The sequence below is a fragment of the Pangasianodon hypophthalmus genome, chromosome 6, assembly GCF_027358585.1.
Source record: "Pangasianodon hypophthalmus isolate fPanHyp1 chromosome 6, fPanHyp1.pri, whole genome shotgun sequence".
NCBI lineage: Eukaryota > Metazoa > Chordata > Actinopteri > Siluriformes > Pangasiidae > Pangasianodon > Pangasianodon hypophthalmus.
The window spans coordinates 6,163,286-6,179,361 of NC_069715.1; the positions used below are offsets into that span (position 1 = coordinate 6,163,286).

The window sequence follows — 16,076 nt, forward strand, 5'->3', positions numbered from 1 at the left end:
ATGACGTACCTTTTATCCATTTATAGTTACATTTATTGTTGTGGAACGTCTGTGAACGTCTCTCTCATAATGTTAATAATTCACCTATCCATCCAATTCATCCATTCATCCATCCAAACCATTCATCTAACCTCCATCCATGCAGACATCCTCCCATCCATCCATCCATCCATCCACAAATCCATCCATTTGACTGTCCATTGACACATTTATCCAACCATTCATGCATTTATCCATCCGTCCACCCGTCCATCCATCCATCAGTCCATCTGTGTATCCATCTATCCCTCCCTCCCTCCATCCATCCAGCCATCCATCGGTCCATCTGTGTATCCATCCATCCATCCATCCATCTATAAATACATCCCATACAATTGTATGTCTATCATCAATTCATTTTACTCTCCATCTTTCCCTCCATCCAGTCACTGAACAGTCCATCTGTACACAAATCTGTCATCTACCTAGCTGTACATGCATCCATTCATCCATCCATCCATTTATCCATCCATTTATCCATATAGACTCATGTCTGTCTCTCCAAATATTTGCTTGTCCATCCATTCACAACAGTTTATTCATCAGTAAATTGCTCTTGTTTTCTCTTACGTTACAGCAGCTATAAACAGCCGTTCCCTCACCAGCCTCTGTATAATCTTTATACATTAATAAGACAAAAAAAATGCAGCTTGTCATGTTACCAAGAAACCGTGAAGCTCTCTGACCTGAAAACCTTTTTGCGAAAAGCTTAAAGTTCCATGAAATTAGTTGTACCTCTGAAAGTTACAAAGCACTGACACTGTAGACTCCTTCCAAAAATGTTAAATAAATATCTCCTTACAGAAAACGTTGCCATGTCAACAATTACACAGGTAACTGGTTTAGTCACTGCTAAAAGCACACTAAGGCAACAACCTGAGGAAACACCTTAAGTCAATGAAGAAGAAGAAGAAGAAGAAGTGGAGAAATTTCTAGAAATTGATCTGGAATGGTTCAGAAATGAAGGAACTGTTGGTTGGTTGTTGTGAGGATTCAATTTTTCACCAGATCAATGGTACAGTCCGGGATGTCATTAATGAGTATTAACCACGAGTCTTAATTCAGAGAAGGAAATTCTCTCTCTGAGAATGCAGTGGTAAATGTATGCTGATAATGTTCCTGGGTTGTGAGTGTAAAAACAACCCCACACACACACACCCCACACACATACCCACACACCATTCAGTCTATGAGTTATCACATCAAGCTGTGTTGCCCTGTAGAATCCGAGCAATCCCTCATAACACACTCATCACTCAGCGTGATTTAAGCTCTCAGATGTCTTTGTTGGACTGGTTTCAAGTAGCAATTTCATTAAAGCTTAAATCAACAGATAAATCAAATGGCAGAGTCAAAGCACTCTCTGCTTAGCCAGTCATACAGATTCCCAGCACGGCCAGTGCAGATCTATACATCTAAATCTACTACCATGAAGTTGGAGTGACAATCATCTCCTCACTCGCTCTCTTAGTTGGTCTAGTGATGTTCTTCCACACCTCTCTTCACAGTGCATGGATGAGCCCAGAATCAAATGTGTGTGTGGTGACACTGTGGCCTTGTTCCAGGCTTCTCTTCCCATTCGCTGATTGTAAGATACTTCGTCTTTGAGGTTGTTTACCATGTTGCCATGACAACCTGGCTTGGGAATGAATTGGAAGTACGCAATGTTACAGCAAAGCAGTGTTACGGTGGCTATGCTGTATCCATAGCAACACAGGCTGTCCCTCACACACACACACACACACACACACACACACACACACACACTGTGCCGTAGTTCTGAATGACAGGAGTCGAGAGAGGAGGTGGTGAGAATGAACACACACACACACACACACACACACTCATGCACAGATGCACAAACATCACAACGTCACCCAGCACAGGCTGAGAGAACAGACAGCCGGTCTGACATCATGATGGTAATAAAGCAGCATGAAGTCTCATCTCTTTTTCCTCTTTTCTTCTTTCACACACTCACATTCAAACCGTGGCTATTTAAAGGAAAAGTCTATGCTCAAACACATTCCTTTTGCTTGTATTGAACTGCTTAATGATTTTGGTGCTAATGTGTTAGTTGGTGATAGATTTTCATTATTCCTGTGAGAGTTAAGCATCCGACTGTCGCATGGATGGTCACACGGGGGGACACTGCTAGTACACTTACAATGGCGTTTAATGGGACAAAAAGTTTCAATGATCTCAAAGATAAGTGATGACGAGCAGGTTTCACTGCTAGCTGCTACTCCTACTACTATTACCGCTACTAATAAAAACAGTATCTCCTGTAGATGAATGAATGAATGAATGAATTCTATACTTTATTTATATAACATAATTCATATGTGAACTAGTACAACTAATACTATTACTACTATTCCTACTCCTGCCACTACATTATTATTATTATTATTATTATTATTATTACTGCTGCAACTACTGCTATATGTACTACTACTACTATAACTAATACTATTACTACTACTATTATTAGTAGTGCTAATTAATTAATTAATTATTACTACTATTATTACTACTTATTATTACTAAATAAAAAAATTTACTGAAGGTGAATGAACTGGTTAATGAATAATATGCATCATTTACTGTATATAGTATATTTCACATGTTTAAAAATGTCACATGCTTTCTAGAAGAGTTATTTGGGAATTTGCTCTTAAAACATACATACACATGCACACACGCACACACACCTACACACGCAGTTCACTGGAGCGGCAATTAAACTACAATATGCTGGTAAAAGGGGGAGTTTAAATATTCAGTGTGTGTGTGTGTGTGTGTGTGTGTGTGTGTGTGTGTGTGTAGTGAAATCCCTGCCTCAGGCAATGTGAATGCTGTACGAGTGCCCAGAGGGAGCTGGGATACGGGAGCACAGCCAACCCCTTATGCCCGTCCTTATGCCAACCGTCCGTTTATTCTCCACCCTCCTGCTGGACAGAGCGGAACAAACCCTTCCCCCCTGCATTTCCCCTCAATCCATCCCTCCATTTCTACTGCCAATGTTACGCTTCCGGTTCAGCTTTTTTCCATCCTTCTATCCCTTCCACCCTGTTCCAGCACGTCCTGACGAGAGTTGGCCTCAGCGTGGGCGAAGGGCCATCAGGGTCAGCCAAGATCATCGATCAGCACAGACACACAGCGAAACTGCATTCATCTTCATGGCAGTGTAAAGCCACTGGAAGTCCAATAGGTTTAGTTTAACTGAGGGCACAAGGGACTGATTTGGAGGCGAAAAGCTGCTATTTTTATTTTTATAGGGATCTCAGTTTTCACAATAAACACATTGTGAAGGTGTGCAATTAGAGGATTAGTCAACCCCGTCCTGCTGTACCTTTGTCCATGTGTGTGTGTGTGTGTGCGTGTGTGTGTGTGTGTGCGGGTGGTCATTAAAGCATGACCTATGAAAGACAGAGAGCAACAAACATGCATGAACTGCCAAAGACACAATAGTTCGAAATTAGGAAAAATATGAACACTACAAGTAAAAGTGATGAGAACTTGGCAGTGAAAAGCAAAGGCTCATCTATACTTTGAGAAAATTTTTAAACAATCCTATTTCATGTAAAACATGTCAAGCATCAGCATATCTACTGTATAGTCTGTACATAAATTTGTAGTAGTTTTAACAGGGATACATTTCAATCCTACTGAAATCTTAAACACATAAAGAAAAGAATGCACTTTTATGTGAGGAATAACACACGACAGATCATTCGTTTATGCGAAAATAATCCACGTCGGGGTGCTGTGCTGTGGCATGAGGCAAAGCGGATTATTTTTATATAACCGCACAGTCTGGAGTGTGTTATAATGCTGATACTACAGTGATCTGCCAGTGAATGAAATTTTTCATTTGTTAATGAGTGACACATCACACATTTTAACGGTTATTAGTTAGATTTAGCCTAATGTTGGGGAATATCTGACAGAAAAGTTCCTCTTATCAGTTACGTTGGTCCCTCACCAGCATCTCCTTCTCTCTCTCTCTCTCTCTCTCTCTCTCTCTCACACACACACACAAACACACACACAACTTGCCATTTTACCGAGAACCTGGAAAGCGCAAACTCCTCTATCCTGAAGACTTTCCTGTGCTGGGAAACTTAGAGAGCGCTGACACTCAGGCCTCCTTCCATAAATATTAACCAAATGTCTCCTAACAAAAAACTTCACCATATCAACAATTATATGTTTATTTTGAATAAACAGCAACATGTTTTATAAATCCATTTATTATTAATCTTAGATTGTGAGGAGCTTCTGCTGTACAAGTCCCTGTGTATGAGCTGTTCTTATAGAAACAATAATGTATTAGAATGAGCGCATTAATATAAACCTTTCGCTCATATTACAAATGTACTGATCAGAATTCAACTACACTGTGGTATAACACATTATATTCAGCTGTTTTTCTGGTAGAATCCTGAATCGTTGTTCTGGAAGTTATATTGCACACTCAATTGGGTACATAATGCTATTAAGTAATTCCCTATGTAGAAATTATAAATAATGAACAGGAAGCCATTTGGCGATGGCTTCCTGTTCATTATTTAGCCCAAAAAAATGGTACAATTCAATTTTATTAACTACATTTTGTATAGCGATTTTAAGAATAGACATCAGTCTCAAAGCAGCTGTTAGAGAAAGCTAGATTTAGTCAGAGGTGTCAGACTCTTCCTGAGACGACACAATGAACAAACCCTTTGAATCTGGCTCCTCAGGTGTACAGGTGTAGAAGAGTAAAGTCAAACACTAACTCTTAGTACTCTTAGTACTCTTCTACTCTTAGGTACAAATCTACAGCATTCATTATGGTCTGGTTCCTCTCAAGGTTCCTTCCTCGTGTTATCTCGAGGAAGAAACCCTGTAAAGAAGATTCTTCATGCCACTGTGGCTTCTGAATAAATCTGCATCTAGATTTCTGTAAAGCCGCTTCGTGACGATGTCTATTGTTAAAAAACACTCTAAAATATAACTGAATTGAAATCAGTGGTACAAAAAAAAAAAAAAAAACTTTTAGACAAAAATAACTATACTGACTAAAAGTGGCAGTGAGTCAGGTACATTTTTATTCATAAGACAGAAAAAGAAAGACAGAGATACCGAGAGAACAATAGTGTTCATGCACAATAAGTGTGAGTTTAATGTGAGCGATGAAGCCTAACCACAAGTCAAGGTAAGATTTAATAAGTCCTTTTACATAAGAGAATTTCTGCTTCAGTAAAGACAATAACAGCCAGTAGGTTAAGCTGTGAATGCACGGCTTCCTGCTAGACCACAATCCTGAAAAACATGAGTGTGCTATCCGCTAATGGCTGCAGTAAATCCAGCTCTTAGGATCTATTTAGTTAATGGAAATGCAACAAAATAATTTGTTGAGTTTTGATGATCATTTAATGTGACGCTGGACCCTATTGTGTGAGCGACCTAAATGTAAATGTTTTCCAGCTGTCATTATCACAGGCCTCTCTATAGGTTAACCCTGCTTCTGCAAAGACTGAGCATTGACTGACGATTGATCAGAAAGCACAGCACATGGCCAACATGACCTCGCGCTACAAAATGTTCATGTGTTCTTAACGTCTGATGGTGGGAGGTTAGCACATGCATCTCGCTCAAATATGAACCTCCACAATAACAACAGAATAAAATCGAAAAGTCAAGCATGTTTGCAAAAGGGTTTCTGCTTCAATAAACTGGATTCAGTAGCTTTTGTAAAGCTTCCTGTGTGTATTCAACTGCAGAGGAGACCTTTGTACTCGCTGCAGCAGGCTGAACTCATTTTACTGTTCCAACATATTTAAATTCTCATTAGATTTTTCATTTTTACATAAAAAATAATCAAAGCTAATAATAAACAAATTTTAAAATGTTATTTAAAAATAGACAATTTCTAATAACTGATTAAAGTTTTCTGTAAGGAGATGTTAGGAGATGTTTATTTTACATTTATGGAAGGGGTTTCTGGGGCCAGCACTTTATAACATGGAGGAAATAAGAGAGACTGATGAGGCTGCTATAATATAACTGATGACAGAAACCAACTTGCTTTAATGCAGCTATAACGGGATAAAAAGTACATGTTGTAAAAAAAAAATTGTAATCAATGTGGTGTAAAAGGAATAAAACACTTTGGCGCGTGGTTTTACTGGAAAATAATCAACTTGGTAACTGTAACTCTGCTTTGTGTTAGCTGCATCATTCCACCATGTTGTTGATTATTTTCCTAGAACAGCACACCCAGAGTCTGTTAATTCTTACTTAACGTGATCAAGTGAGATCTAGTACCAAAAGAAATATGGACATTCAGTCAGTGTTTTAAATAAATGATCAATAAGAACCTAACACAGGGCATTTGTTTGCTTTCCCCAAACTATAAAGTTTATAGTTAAAGTTTGTTAAATCAAACCCTAACCATGTTGTATCACATAATGGGATTTTACTTTTTGCTTTAAAATGTTTCCTAAAATTACTTATGTTGTTGTTAAAAAAGAAGTTATAATTGTTAAATATTTTAAAATATTTATTTACATATTTTATTTTTTCTAAATCATGTACTAATGTTTTTTTAAGTCTGTCCTTTTAAATAATAATTATCAACAGAAATGAAGCTTGCTTATTTACTTATTTACTTATTTATTTATTTATTTATTTATTCATTCATTCATTATTTATATGTGGCTGTATCTCAGAAGGCATAAAGGGCACTTTGTAGGTTCTACAAATATATTATGTTACATTATATCCTGTGTAATGAGGATACATAGTGCCAGTTAGAGTAAAAGATCAAGCTAAATATCACCAGATAACATGACTGTGGGTAAATAAGTCTGAAATAAAATAAATCTGAAACTGAAGTGTATTATTTAAAAAAAAAAGGCATCCTTGTGACATAATTATCCCCTTCTGTGGTTTATGTTCTATAGCGTTTGCTCACCTACACAACTTCACCACCCGTCAATCACACATCAGCCTCAGCGGCTCACCAGCTCAAGTGAGTCAGACGAGAACCCTCTGCGTGCCTGCTTAAAAGCACTCAGGTTAAAGTCTGCAAAAATAGATACAGGCTTTTTGTTTCTGTAAAACGAATGCCTAACTGTTCCTCCATTAATGAATGTATGTAATGAAAGGCCAGGACTGTTGTGAGCAATACAGCTGACTCATTGTAATTCACACACAGACACGCACACGGGCCATTAGTGCACTCAGCCCTAGTCTCTGTTTAATATGTAACTCATTTACTTCAGCAAAACACAAGAAATTCACTCGACACAACACGGGCAGCTGGAGACAACAGCCTAGGTGCATTTTAGATGCACAGGTGCACATGAGTGAGAGAGAAAAGAGCAGGGGAGAGAAAGAAAGAATGAAGAAGAGTGGCATCCCATGGGAAATTAATGTGACAAAAAGAGCCTTCAAGTACAAGTGATGATTAGAGGGACAGGCGATGAAAGGAGAGAGAGAGAGAGAGAGAGACCAAAAAAGGACAGAAAAGTCCGTAGAGAGTAATCCTGCTGTCTTCAATCAGAGCTTCCTGCTGGGCCAGGGATAATGTGGGACAATGAAGAGAGAGATAGAAGAGAGCGAGAGAGAGAGAGAGAGAGAGAGAGAGAGAGAGAGAGACTCATGGGGATATTAATTGAGATAAACGAGGGAGGACAGATGGAGGTGATAATATGATTTAACAAGGCCACCAGAGCGTGAATGATTATGTCATATTCCGGGGGTGTTTGACAATATGTGCATTTCCCTTAAAAATTCTCGTTGCTGGATTGCAACAATTCTAATATCCACACATTTTGTGTGCCTTCTCATGTGTAAAGAGCTCTGAGACTCGGAAACTAAATCCTAACGGCAAAAGAAAAGCAGAAAAATCAGAACAGAGCTTTTTCGCCAAACAACTCAGTAACAATTCTGACCCAGGACTATCACATCCGGGACTGTGTGGGTGTGTGTCAGTTTTCCATCACACTTATAACACACCTCATGGAAGTAGGAGGAGGTTTATGGAGGTTGTCAGGTGCTGATTAATGACAGCCAGAGGGCTAAAATATTACTGGAAATTCAATACCATGTTATAACATGACAAAAACACAAAGGGTCAAGCATTTAAATGCACAATAAGTGTGAGTTTAAAGTGAGCGACGTTTTACTATGCGAGTCTGAATCATGAAGTTTGGAATCTGACTGGCTATCATTCATAAATGAATTAGTTGCTCCAGCATCATGCTTAAAATCCTTGTGAATGACTGAAGCCCCGCCTCAGATTGTCTCCTTTTGGTTGGCACATGGTTATGTCATGGGATGTTACAAGATATTTTTAAAATAAAAATGGGGCACAATTATTGTATGTATCATTCATCAACACATTGTTCTTGTTTAAATCAATGGCAAGTACTGCTTTCTTGGCAGATACCAGAATATCCTTGCATTATTAGATAGATAGATAGATAGATAGATAGACAGACTTTACTGATCCCACTAGGGAAATTGTTAATTAGTTGATTATTTTCCAATAACAGCACATCCTGAAGTCTAAGAGGAGGTTTATTCCTCTTATACCACAGCAGTTTGCCAATGATTACATTTTTACATTAATCAAAGAATGACATACTTTTTATCCATCTATAGTTACATTAAATCAACATCCACAAAAGAGGTTAGTTCCTGTTGTCAATTATGTTATAGCAGCTCTAAACAGTCACTCGCTCAAAAGTCTCACTTTAACTTAAGTCTTAAAACACAAGTAAAGTTCTCTGGTCTTTCTGGAGTTTTTTTTTGTACTCAATAACTCAAAGAAACAGCTTTACCTCAGGGGTCTTACAACACTCATGTTAAATAAACATCTACTTACAGAAAGCTTCATATAGCAACGATACTGTATTAGAACAAGCGCATTAATATAAACCTGTGATTTCAATTACAGCTGGAACTACTGTCAGAGCTGCTGTTATAGAAAATGAAGCAACACCTTCTGACCAATCAGAATGGAGAATTCAACAGTGCAATAATCGGCCACTCCTTTTAAAGACATAAGATTTGTATCATAAATAAACATTTCCGCACCAGGCAATTTGCCTCCTGTTGCAACATGCACAAACCAGTGAAGATATTTATAGTAATTTATAGTTTCATGCATCTAAGCTCTCAAGACACTCATTACCCGAGTGGGTTCTTGAACTCTGAACATTTTTCTTGATCAACATGCACAGGACCAGGAGCGCTGGGTGTAAACCCTGTGCCTGAAGCCAACATCTACAGCTACATCTCACTCATCAGCCTCCAACCTCAGGGGTTTCGATACCGCTGAGTAATGAGCTTTCAAACAGCTGCAGAACGAACTCTGACACATAATATCTGATGGTGACAAAGAGTTAAACGTTCTGAACCTTAAGGGCGCTACTGTTCAGTACGCTCACAAAAGCACTGAGGAGGATGGGTGACTGTAAAAGGTGAGACAGATGGAGAAGGAAAACAAAGCTGAGAAATCAAGCTGCGTGCTTGTCTCTGAGTCGTCCTGCTATTCACCACTAAAAATATCCCACACGGGGCCAGAGAGATAAGAGCTTGAGTGAGAGATTGAGGGCTAATGAGACAGCCAGAGATAAAGCAAGTGCGCCAAAAAAGGAAAGCGAGGGAAGAGGAAAGGGACACTGCGGAGAGCCTGATATATTCCAGGTGATGGTGGGTGACCCTCTAGGGACAACCAGATTTCACAATTTCAATATCTGCAGTATAAAAAGCCAGCAAGTAGTTCATTCATCTTCAGTAAGCACTTTATCCTGGTCTATCAGGGGTCTATCCCAGGAATACTGAGCGAGAGGTGGGAATACACCCCGGATGGAATGTCAGTCTATCATAGGATACCACGCAGACACACATTCACACCTAGGGACAATTTCAGTCTCCAATTCGTCTATGGCATGCTTTTGGGAGGTGGGAGGAAACCGGAGAACGTGGAGGAAACCCCTGTGGGGTGAACATGGAAAATCCCAACAGATACTTACCCGAGCTTAGGATTGAAATCAATTGCCCCAAAGGCAAATAGTCTGTAGGCATATAGTTCTTTACGGATTATTGAGGTGGCTAGTTTATTGCTATTTTAACTTCACCTTGCTGCATTTTTTCTTAGGTGGCTTTCATTTTAGTAGCCTAGGGGTCAAAAATGCAGCAATGGACTTGCAATGGTCCATCCATGACTGCAAGCCAAAGATGCGATTGGCTGGTTTCACATGTCTTGAAAGAAGAACGTTAGCCTTCACCCTCCCCAGTTGTTAGCTGTCAATTGATTGGGGAGATCTGGCTTGTGGGTGGGAATTGGCAGATGACTAAATTGGGGAGAAAAATGTCACCAAGAACCACCTCCTTTTACCGAATGATGTAATTTGACTACGAAGGCAGATAGCCTGTTGACAAATACACAAGGTTATCTCATGTACTTACTCCTAACTGCTTCAAACAGCAATTTTAATAACTTTTAATTGACTACATGTTGCTCCAAACAACTTTGAGATGTTTGAAAGCTTGTTTTCCGCTTCACGGAAGTGCGACAGTCAGTCAGATTTGTTGTATCCAAAGATTTGTTAATGAGTGTGTGAAAGACATGAGATGCTCCATAACCCATAAGCTAAGGATCTGAAAATGGACTAGTGAGAACAGTGTGTTGTGTTCGACACGTGCTACATTTGAAATTTTTTTTTTATGTTAAAAAGTTCCCCAGAATTAAATTTTGATAGAACACACTATGACATGCACAAGCCAATAGGACGTGGTCTGGGGCCAGACTTCTGTCATTTACATCAGTGTTAAGCGAGATAATGGACAACATAATTGCAGTTGTCAGCTTAGATCCAAAAAAAGGCCGAAAATCACAATTATAAGGTCTCGTGACTAGCTTCGGCTTGGCAAACTGCCAGATTTCTAGCCTTTGCTACAGAACCTACTTACTAAATGTGGCTAAGAACAGCCTACTTTCACAGCAAGATGTATTTAATAGACATTGGAAATGGAAATAATGTCTCCAGCATCATCAGAACCAGAACTTTTTTGCTGATTTGGACTAAAGCCATAGTCAAGTGTGTCTATTCACAACAATCAAATATCTGACTTTCATTTTACAAGATAGGGTACACACACACACACACACACCTAGAAAAAACTGCTTCCAGTCCATTAGCTTCACCTATTCCAATCCATACACTGACCTCAATAAGGATACAACTGACAGGTTGTTAGATTAAAAATTCACCCCAAGCACATGTGTTCTTACCAGGCGAGTTTGAAGCCTCTCATGAGTGCGGCGCAGAACGTGTGGTCCTGGACATGCTGGCGAGCGGCTGCCTCTCGTCAGGCTGCATGTCAGCAGTGAGCAGCCGGAGAGGAAAGATTGCGTCCTGCTGTGCTGTCCCATTCGAGAGCTGCTTCAAGCTCTGATGCTGACGCTAACAGGCTCCCTACTGCGCCAGATGGTCCCTCGATGCTATCAGGTAGTGCTTTAACTAACAGCGTGTGCGAGAGCAAGAGTGCGGACATAAAACGAGCACAAGATAAAATGGAAGAAAAACGAAGCGAGCTGTAATGTCTGTGTATTTCACAATGTTCACACAATCAGTACATTTATCCCCCTCTCTCTCTCTCTCTCTCCTGCTCTGTCAGTGGGTTTAATTCCCTCTCTCCCTCCCTCCCTCTGTCGTTATCTCTCTCTCTGCTCTCACTGCAGCTGAAAAGCGGACTTGCTGAGCCAAAAGCACCTACTGAGCATGCTCATGCCGTGATCTCCGCTCTCTCTGCTGTAAGTTGGATTGATGTTTAGTTATCTGAGTGTTTATTCTCTTGTGGTGGTTTGGTTTTCTTTCTCAAGTCTTCACAGTGCAGGACAGAAGCGATGGTGTGTTGAGGGATTATGGTGAACTGTTGTCACTCCCTCCTGTCAGCCTCAATCAGCTCTCTGCTAATCTTTTAATACACACACACACACACACACACACACACTCAGTAAACATGCTCATTATAGACTTTAAGTGGAGGTCATTTTCCTTTCATCTCATCACTGTGTTTGATTCAGTAATCAGATTATATTAATGGTTATTCCTATTATAGAGAAAAGTCATAAACAAAGAGCTATTTCAGACATTTGACCTTGCTGTGACCTTGATCATGTTTGGATTAATTTAAAAATCTAATCAGTTCATTTGCTGCTTACAGTAATAATTCCACATACATTCTACAAACATTCAACCACTTGCTCCTGAGATATCGCAATAATGATTGAGAATCTCGAAGGGGCGAATCTCAGACCTAGTTTTAGAGGCACAAAACTATGGTGTTAACGCTACTTAATAATTTTTTTACCTTCTACTGGCTCATGAAACGGTTGCTCGTGAATTTACAGGTCAAAATTCTCATAGATAAAGATAGCGTGAAGGAAAATAACTGCTACATGGAGCAAACGTGCACCTTTTATCTCACACGTCCTTTCCCCTTCTGTGAATTGGCTTTTCCACCAGGTGAATATTACTCATGATGATTTTATTCTTCTTACTGTGGCTTTATCTGAAAGTGTTCAGGTAATGCCTGTATCGCTACTTCAATAGTTCCTGCATAGTTCCTTAACTGGTTGCAATTTTCTGGCCCTGAAACTGCTTTATCTTAGACATATCTGGTTCTATCTGGGAACAGTGGGCACAAGGCAGGAATAAAACCTGGATGGGATGCCAGTTCATCGAAGAGTTACTACACTATTAAAAAAAGTTAAATCCAGTGAAAAACAGTGGTTTTGGATACATGGCATGCCAGTGTGTAGAATAATCCTGATGTGTAGAAACCTGCTGTTGTGTAGAAACATGCTGTTGTGTAGAAACATGCCGCTGTGTAGAAACATGCTGTTGTGTAGAAATCTGCTGTTGTGAAGAAATGTCCCATTGTGTAGAAACATGCTATTGTGCAGAAACATGCTGTTGTGTAGAAACATGCCGCTGTGTACAAACATGCCATTGTGTAGAATTTTTTATTCATGTAGGTTGGCATGAGACATGCATTTTTTGTGATGTTTTTAGTGCAAGTACTTGTGCCACAAAGGTAAGCTAATTACAGCGCACCAGTCCTGTGAATGTCTGTCCTATTGAATGACCTCAATAATGAAACTAACCATACCAATATTTGCAAATTACAAAATAATTCTTCTAAGCAAAACATTTGACATTAAGTCATTATTACAAATCTAGATTTACTTGCAAACTACCAAACTTCACTTTTCAAATTTCCTTCTTTTTCCTTTCTTTTTATGGCTCTCTAATAAACTGTGAGCATCTCAGTAAGAGCTAAAGAAAAAACACTTTTAAACAAATACTGCCTGGGATTTGTTAGATCATTCTGAAACCCTAAATTAAACCCTGTAAAAAAAAAAAGTTTGAAATGCAAAACAAGGGTTGTTATTTCCGCACTTCCGTCTCAGAGCTTGGCTTACATAAAAACTCCCAAGAGCTGCCAGAGCTGTATTGTGAAAGTGGGCATTCTGTGCTGTTTCTTAACTACGCTGATGTAGAGGGATTAAACAGTGGGAACAAGCAGCTCGAGCTGACACGCAGCACGACCAAACGCCTCATATGACCTGCAGAAAACAGCCTGTGCTGAGAAGTTCCATAAACACCACACACACACACACACACACACGCACAAGATACACTCATTGACATGGCCACCACGGAGCAGAGACAGCTGCAGAAACCACAACAACACTCAGGATCCTGGGAAAGCACACGACTGTGAAGGTGAGAGAGCTCAGACGGGGAAAAGACAGAAAGAGACAACCGGTATTTTAGAGGCTGTAAATTATAGACCAACTCAGTGAAGATGCCTGTGCAGTCTCGTGTCACTCTGAGATACAAACACTGGATAAATATGGATAATAACAGGCTTTACATCGCTCTTTTTATAATCTCAGCCCATATATACTGTATAACTATATAACTGTATAACTGTGTACCAAATGTCTTTTTGATGCCTATATGTTTATTAGCAATCACTCCACGACTTAATATATTTTAACTCTGATCATGATCTTTGATGTGGTAAATAAAATTCAGATCAATCCTAATTTATTTGTATACAATTTTTAACGATAGAGAGCTTCACAGAAATCCAGATATATATCTAGAGCCCTAATTAGCAAGCCAGAGGCGACCGTGGTGAGGAAAAACTTCCTGAGACGGAATCTTATGAGGATAATCTGTGAGTTCTGGGATGAGCACAGGACAGTTTTTATGATTAAAGCAGCAGTTACATAAAACATCAACATCAACTGGATGATGGTCAGCTTACAATCAAGAGCAAAAAATTTTCACCCTCTATTGTATGTAGCTCTATAGAATCTATTCTACTTCCAAGGTGTTAAAACAAAAACTACAGCTGAGAGCATCAAGAAGATGCAAACACCAGGTAAAAAGGCAAAGTATACGCTTAAACTTTATTTTGAGAATGTTTAGGTTACTTTATATTACTTTAATATTATGTTAATATCTTAATATACAATATTTGACCCTCTTTGTTATTCATGATAATAAAAGAACATCTTCAAACCAATGATAATTCCACATACATTCTACAAACATTCAACCACTTGCTCTTGAGATATTGCAATAATGATTGAGAATCTCGAGAAAAGAGAAAAGTCATAAACAAAGAGCTATTTCAGACATTTGACCTTGCTTTGACCTTGATCATGTTTGGATTAATTTAAAAATCTAATCAGTTCATTTGCTGCTTACAGTAATAATTCCACATACATTCTACAAACATTCAACCACTTGCTCTTGAGATATCGCAATAATGATTGAGAATCTCGAAGGGGCGAATCTCAGACCTAGTTTTAGAGGCACAAAACTATGGTGTTAACGCTACTTAATTTTTTTACCTTCTACTGGCTCATGAAACGGTGGCTTGTGAATTTACAGGTCAAAATTCTCATAGATAAAGATAGCGTGAAGGAAAATAACTGCTACTTGGAGCAAACATGCACCTTTTATCTCACACGTCCTTTCCCCTTCTGTGAATCGTTTTTTCCACCAGGTGAATATTACTCATGAAGATTTTATTCTTCTTACTGTGGCTTTATCTGAAAGTGTTCAGGTAATACCTGTATCGCTACTTCAGTAGTTCCTGCATCTTAACTGGTTGCAATTTTCTGGCCCTGAAACTGCTTTATCTTGGACAGGGTTCTATCTTGGAACAGTGGGCACAAGGCAGGAACAAAGTCCTGTTACTACAAATTACACTTCTTATGCTTCTTCATTTTGCCCTATTGGAATAAAAACTTTTGTACTCAACTAAAACCAAACTGTTTATATTCAAATTTTAAAAGATCTCTTTTTTGTGGGTCAGAGAGGTACACAGTTAAAGAAGTATACACATTTAATGAACAACGTGTAAGAAAAGGCTCTGGGCTGTTGATTTAAAATGATAAATGTATCTAATTAAGGGCTATAAAACACACTTACTCTAAGTTGGATAAATAATCATATAAATGTTAATATTGGGAAAAAATAATCTTGAATACCATTTCAGCATTAACACAACTTATGCCAGTAACACGAAGTACATCTACTGGTCAAAACAAGAAGTGTTCTTCAGCGTCCTGTCTGTAGTGTGAATAGAGCAGGAGAGTGTGTGGTGCTGAATGGACAGCTCCTTTCTGCCCTGCTCATATACAGTTGTATGCAAAAGTTTAGGCACCCCTGTCCAAATCACATATTATACTGTAGTAAACACAATAGCTGCAGCTAATTTTAACTATTTAAGAAGATATCTTTTTCTGCAAATGTGAACGCACAGTTACTTTATATTTCATTGATTTAAAGAAATATAAAAATATAAAATATAAAAGTTCAAACACCCTTCCAGAGCTTGTTAGGCCTTAACTGACTCATTAAGACTCGTTACTCAGGTCGAGAATTGTCATTAGGAATTGTGATCTGATGACAATTCCAGAGCATTATGAATTAATTATAGAAACCAGG

The 16,076-nt window shown here is 38.9% G+C and overlaps 1 protein-coding gene across 7 annotated transcripts in view; it reads right to left on the reverse strand.

Annotated features, from left to right (window-relative positions):
* Positions 1 to 16,076, reverse strand: part of gramd1bb (GRAM domain containing 1Bb) — an 89,060-nt gene that overhangs the window by 33,849 nt on the left and 39,135 nt on the right. Inside the window, exon 1 of one of the 7 annotated variants that reach the window (XM_053234798.1) lies at positions 11,333 to 11,701. The exons of the other annotated variants lie outside the window; for them this stretch is intronic. Within the exon in view, the coding sequence (XP_053090773.1) occupies positions 11,333 to 11,355 (23 nt within the window). The 5' untranslated portion in view covers positions 11,356 to 11,701. Of the gene's footprint in view, positions 1 to 11,332; positions 11,702 to 16,076 lie in introns of those variants that run through there. 7 annotated transcript variants of the gene reach the window in all.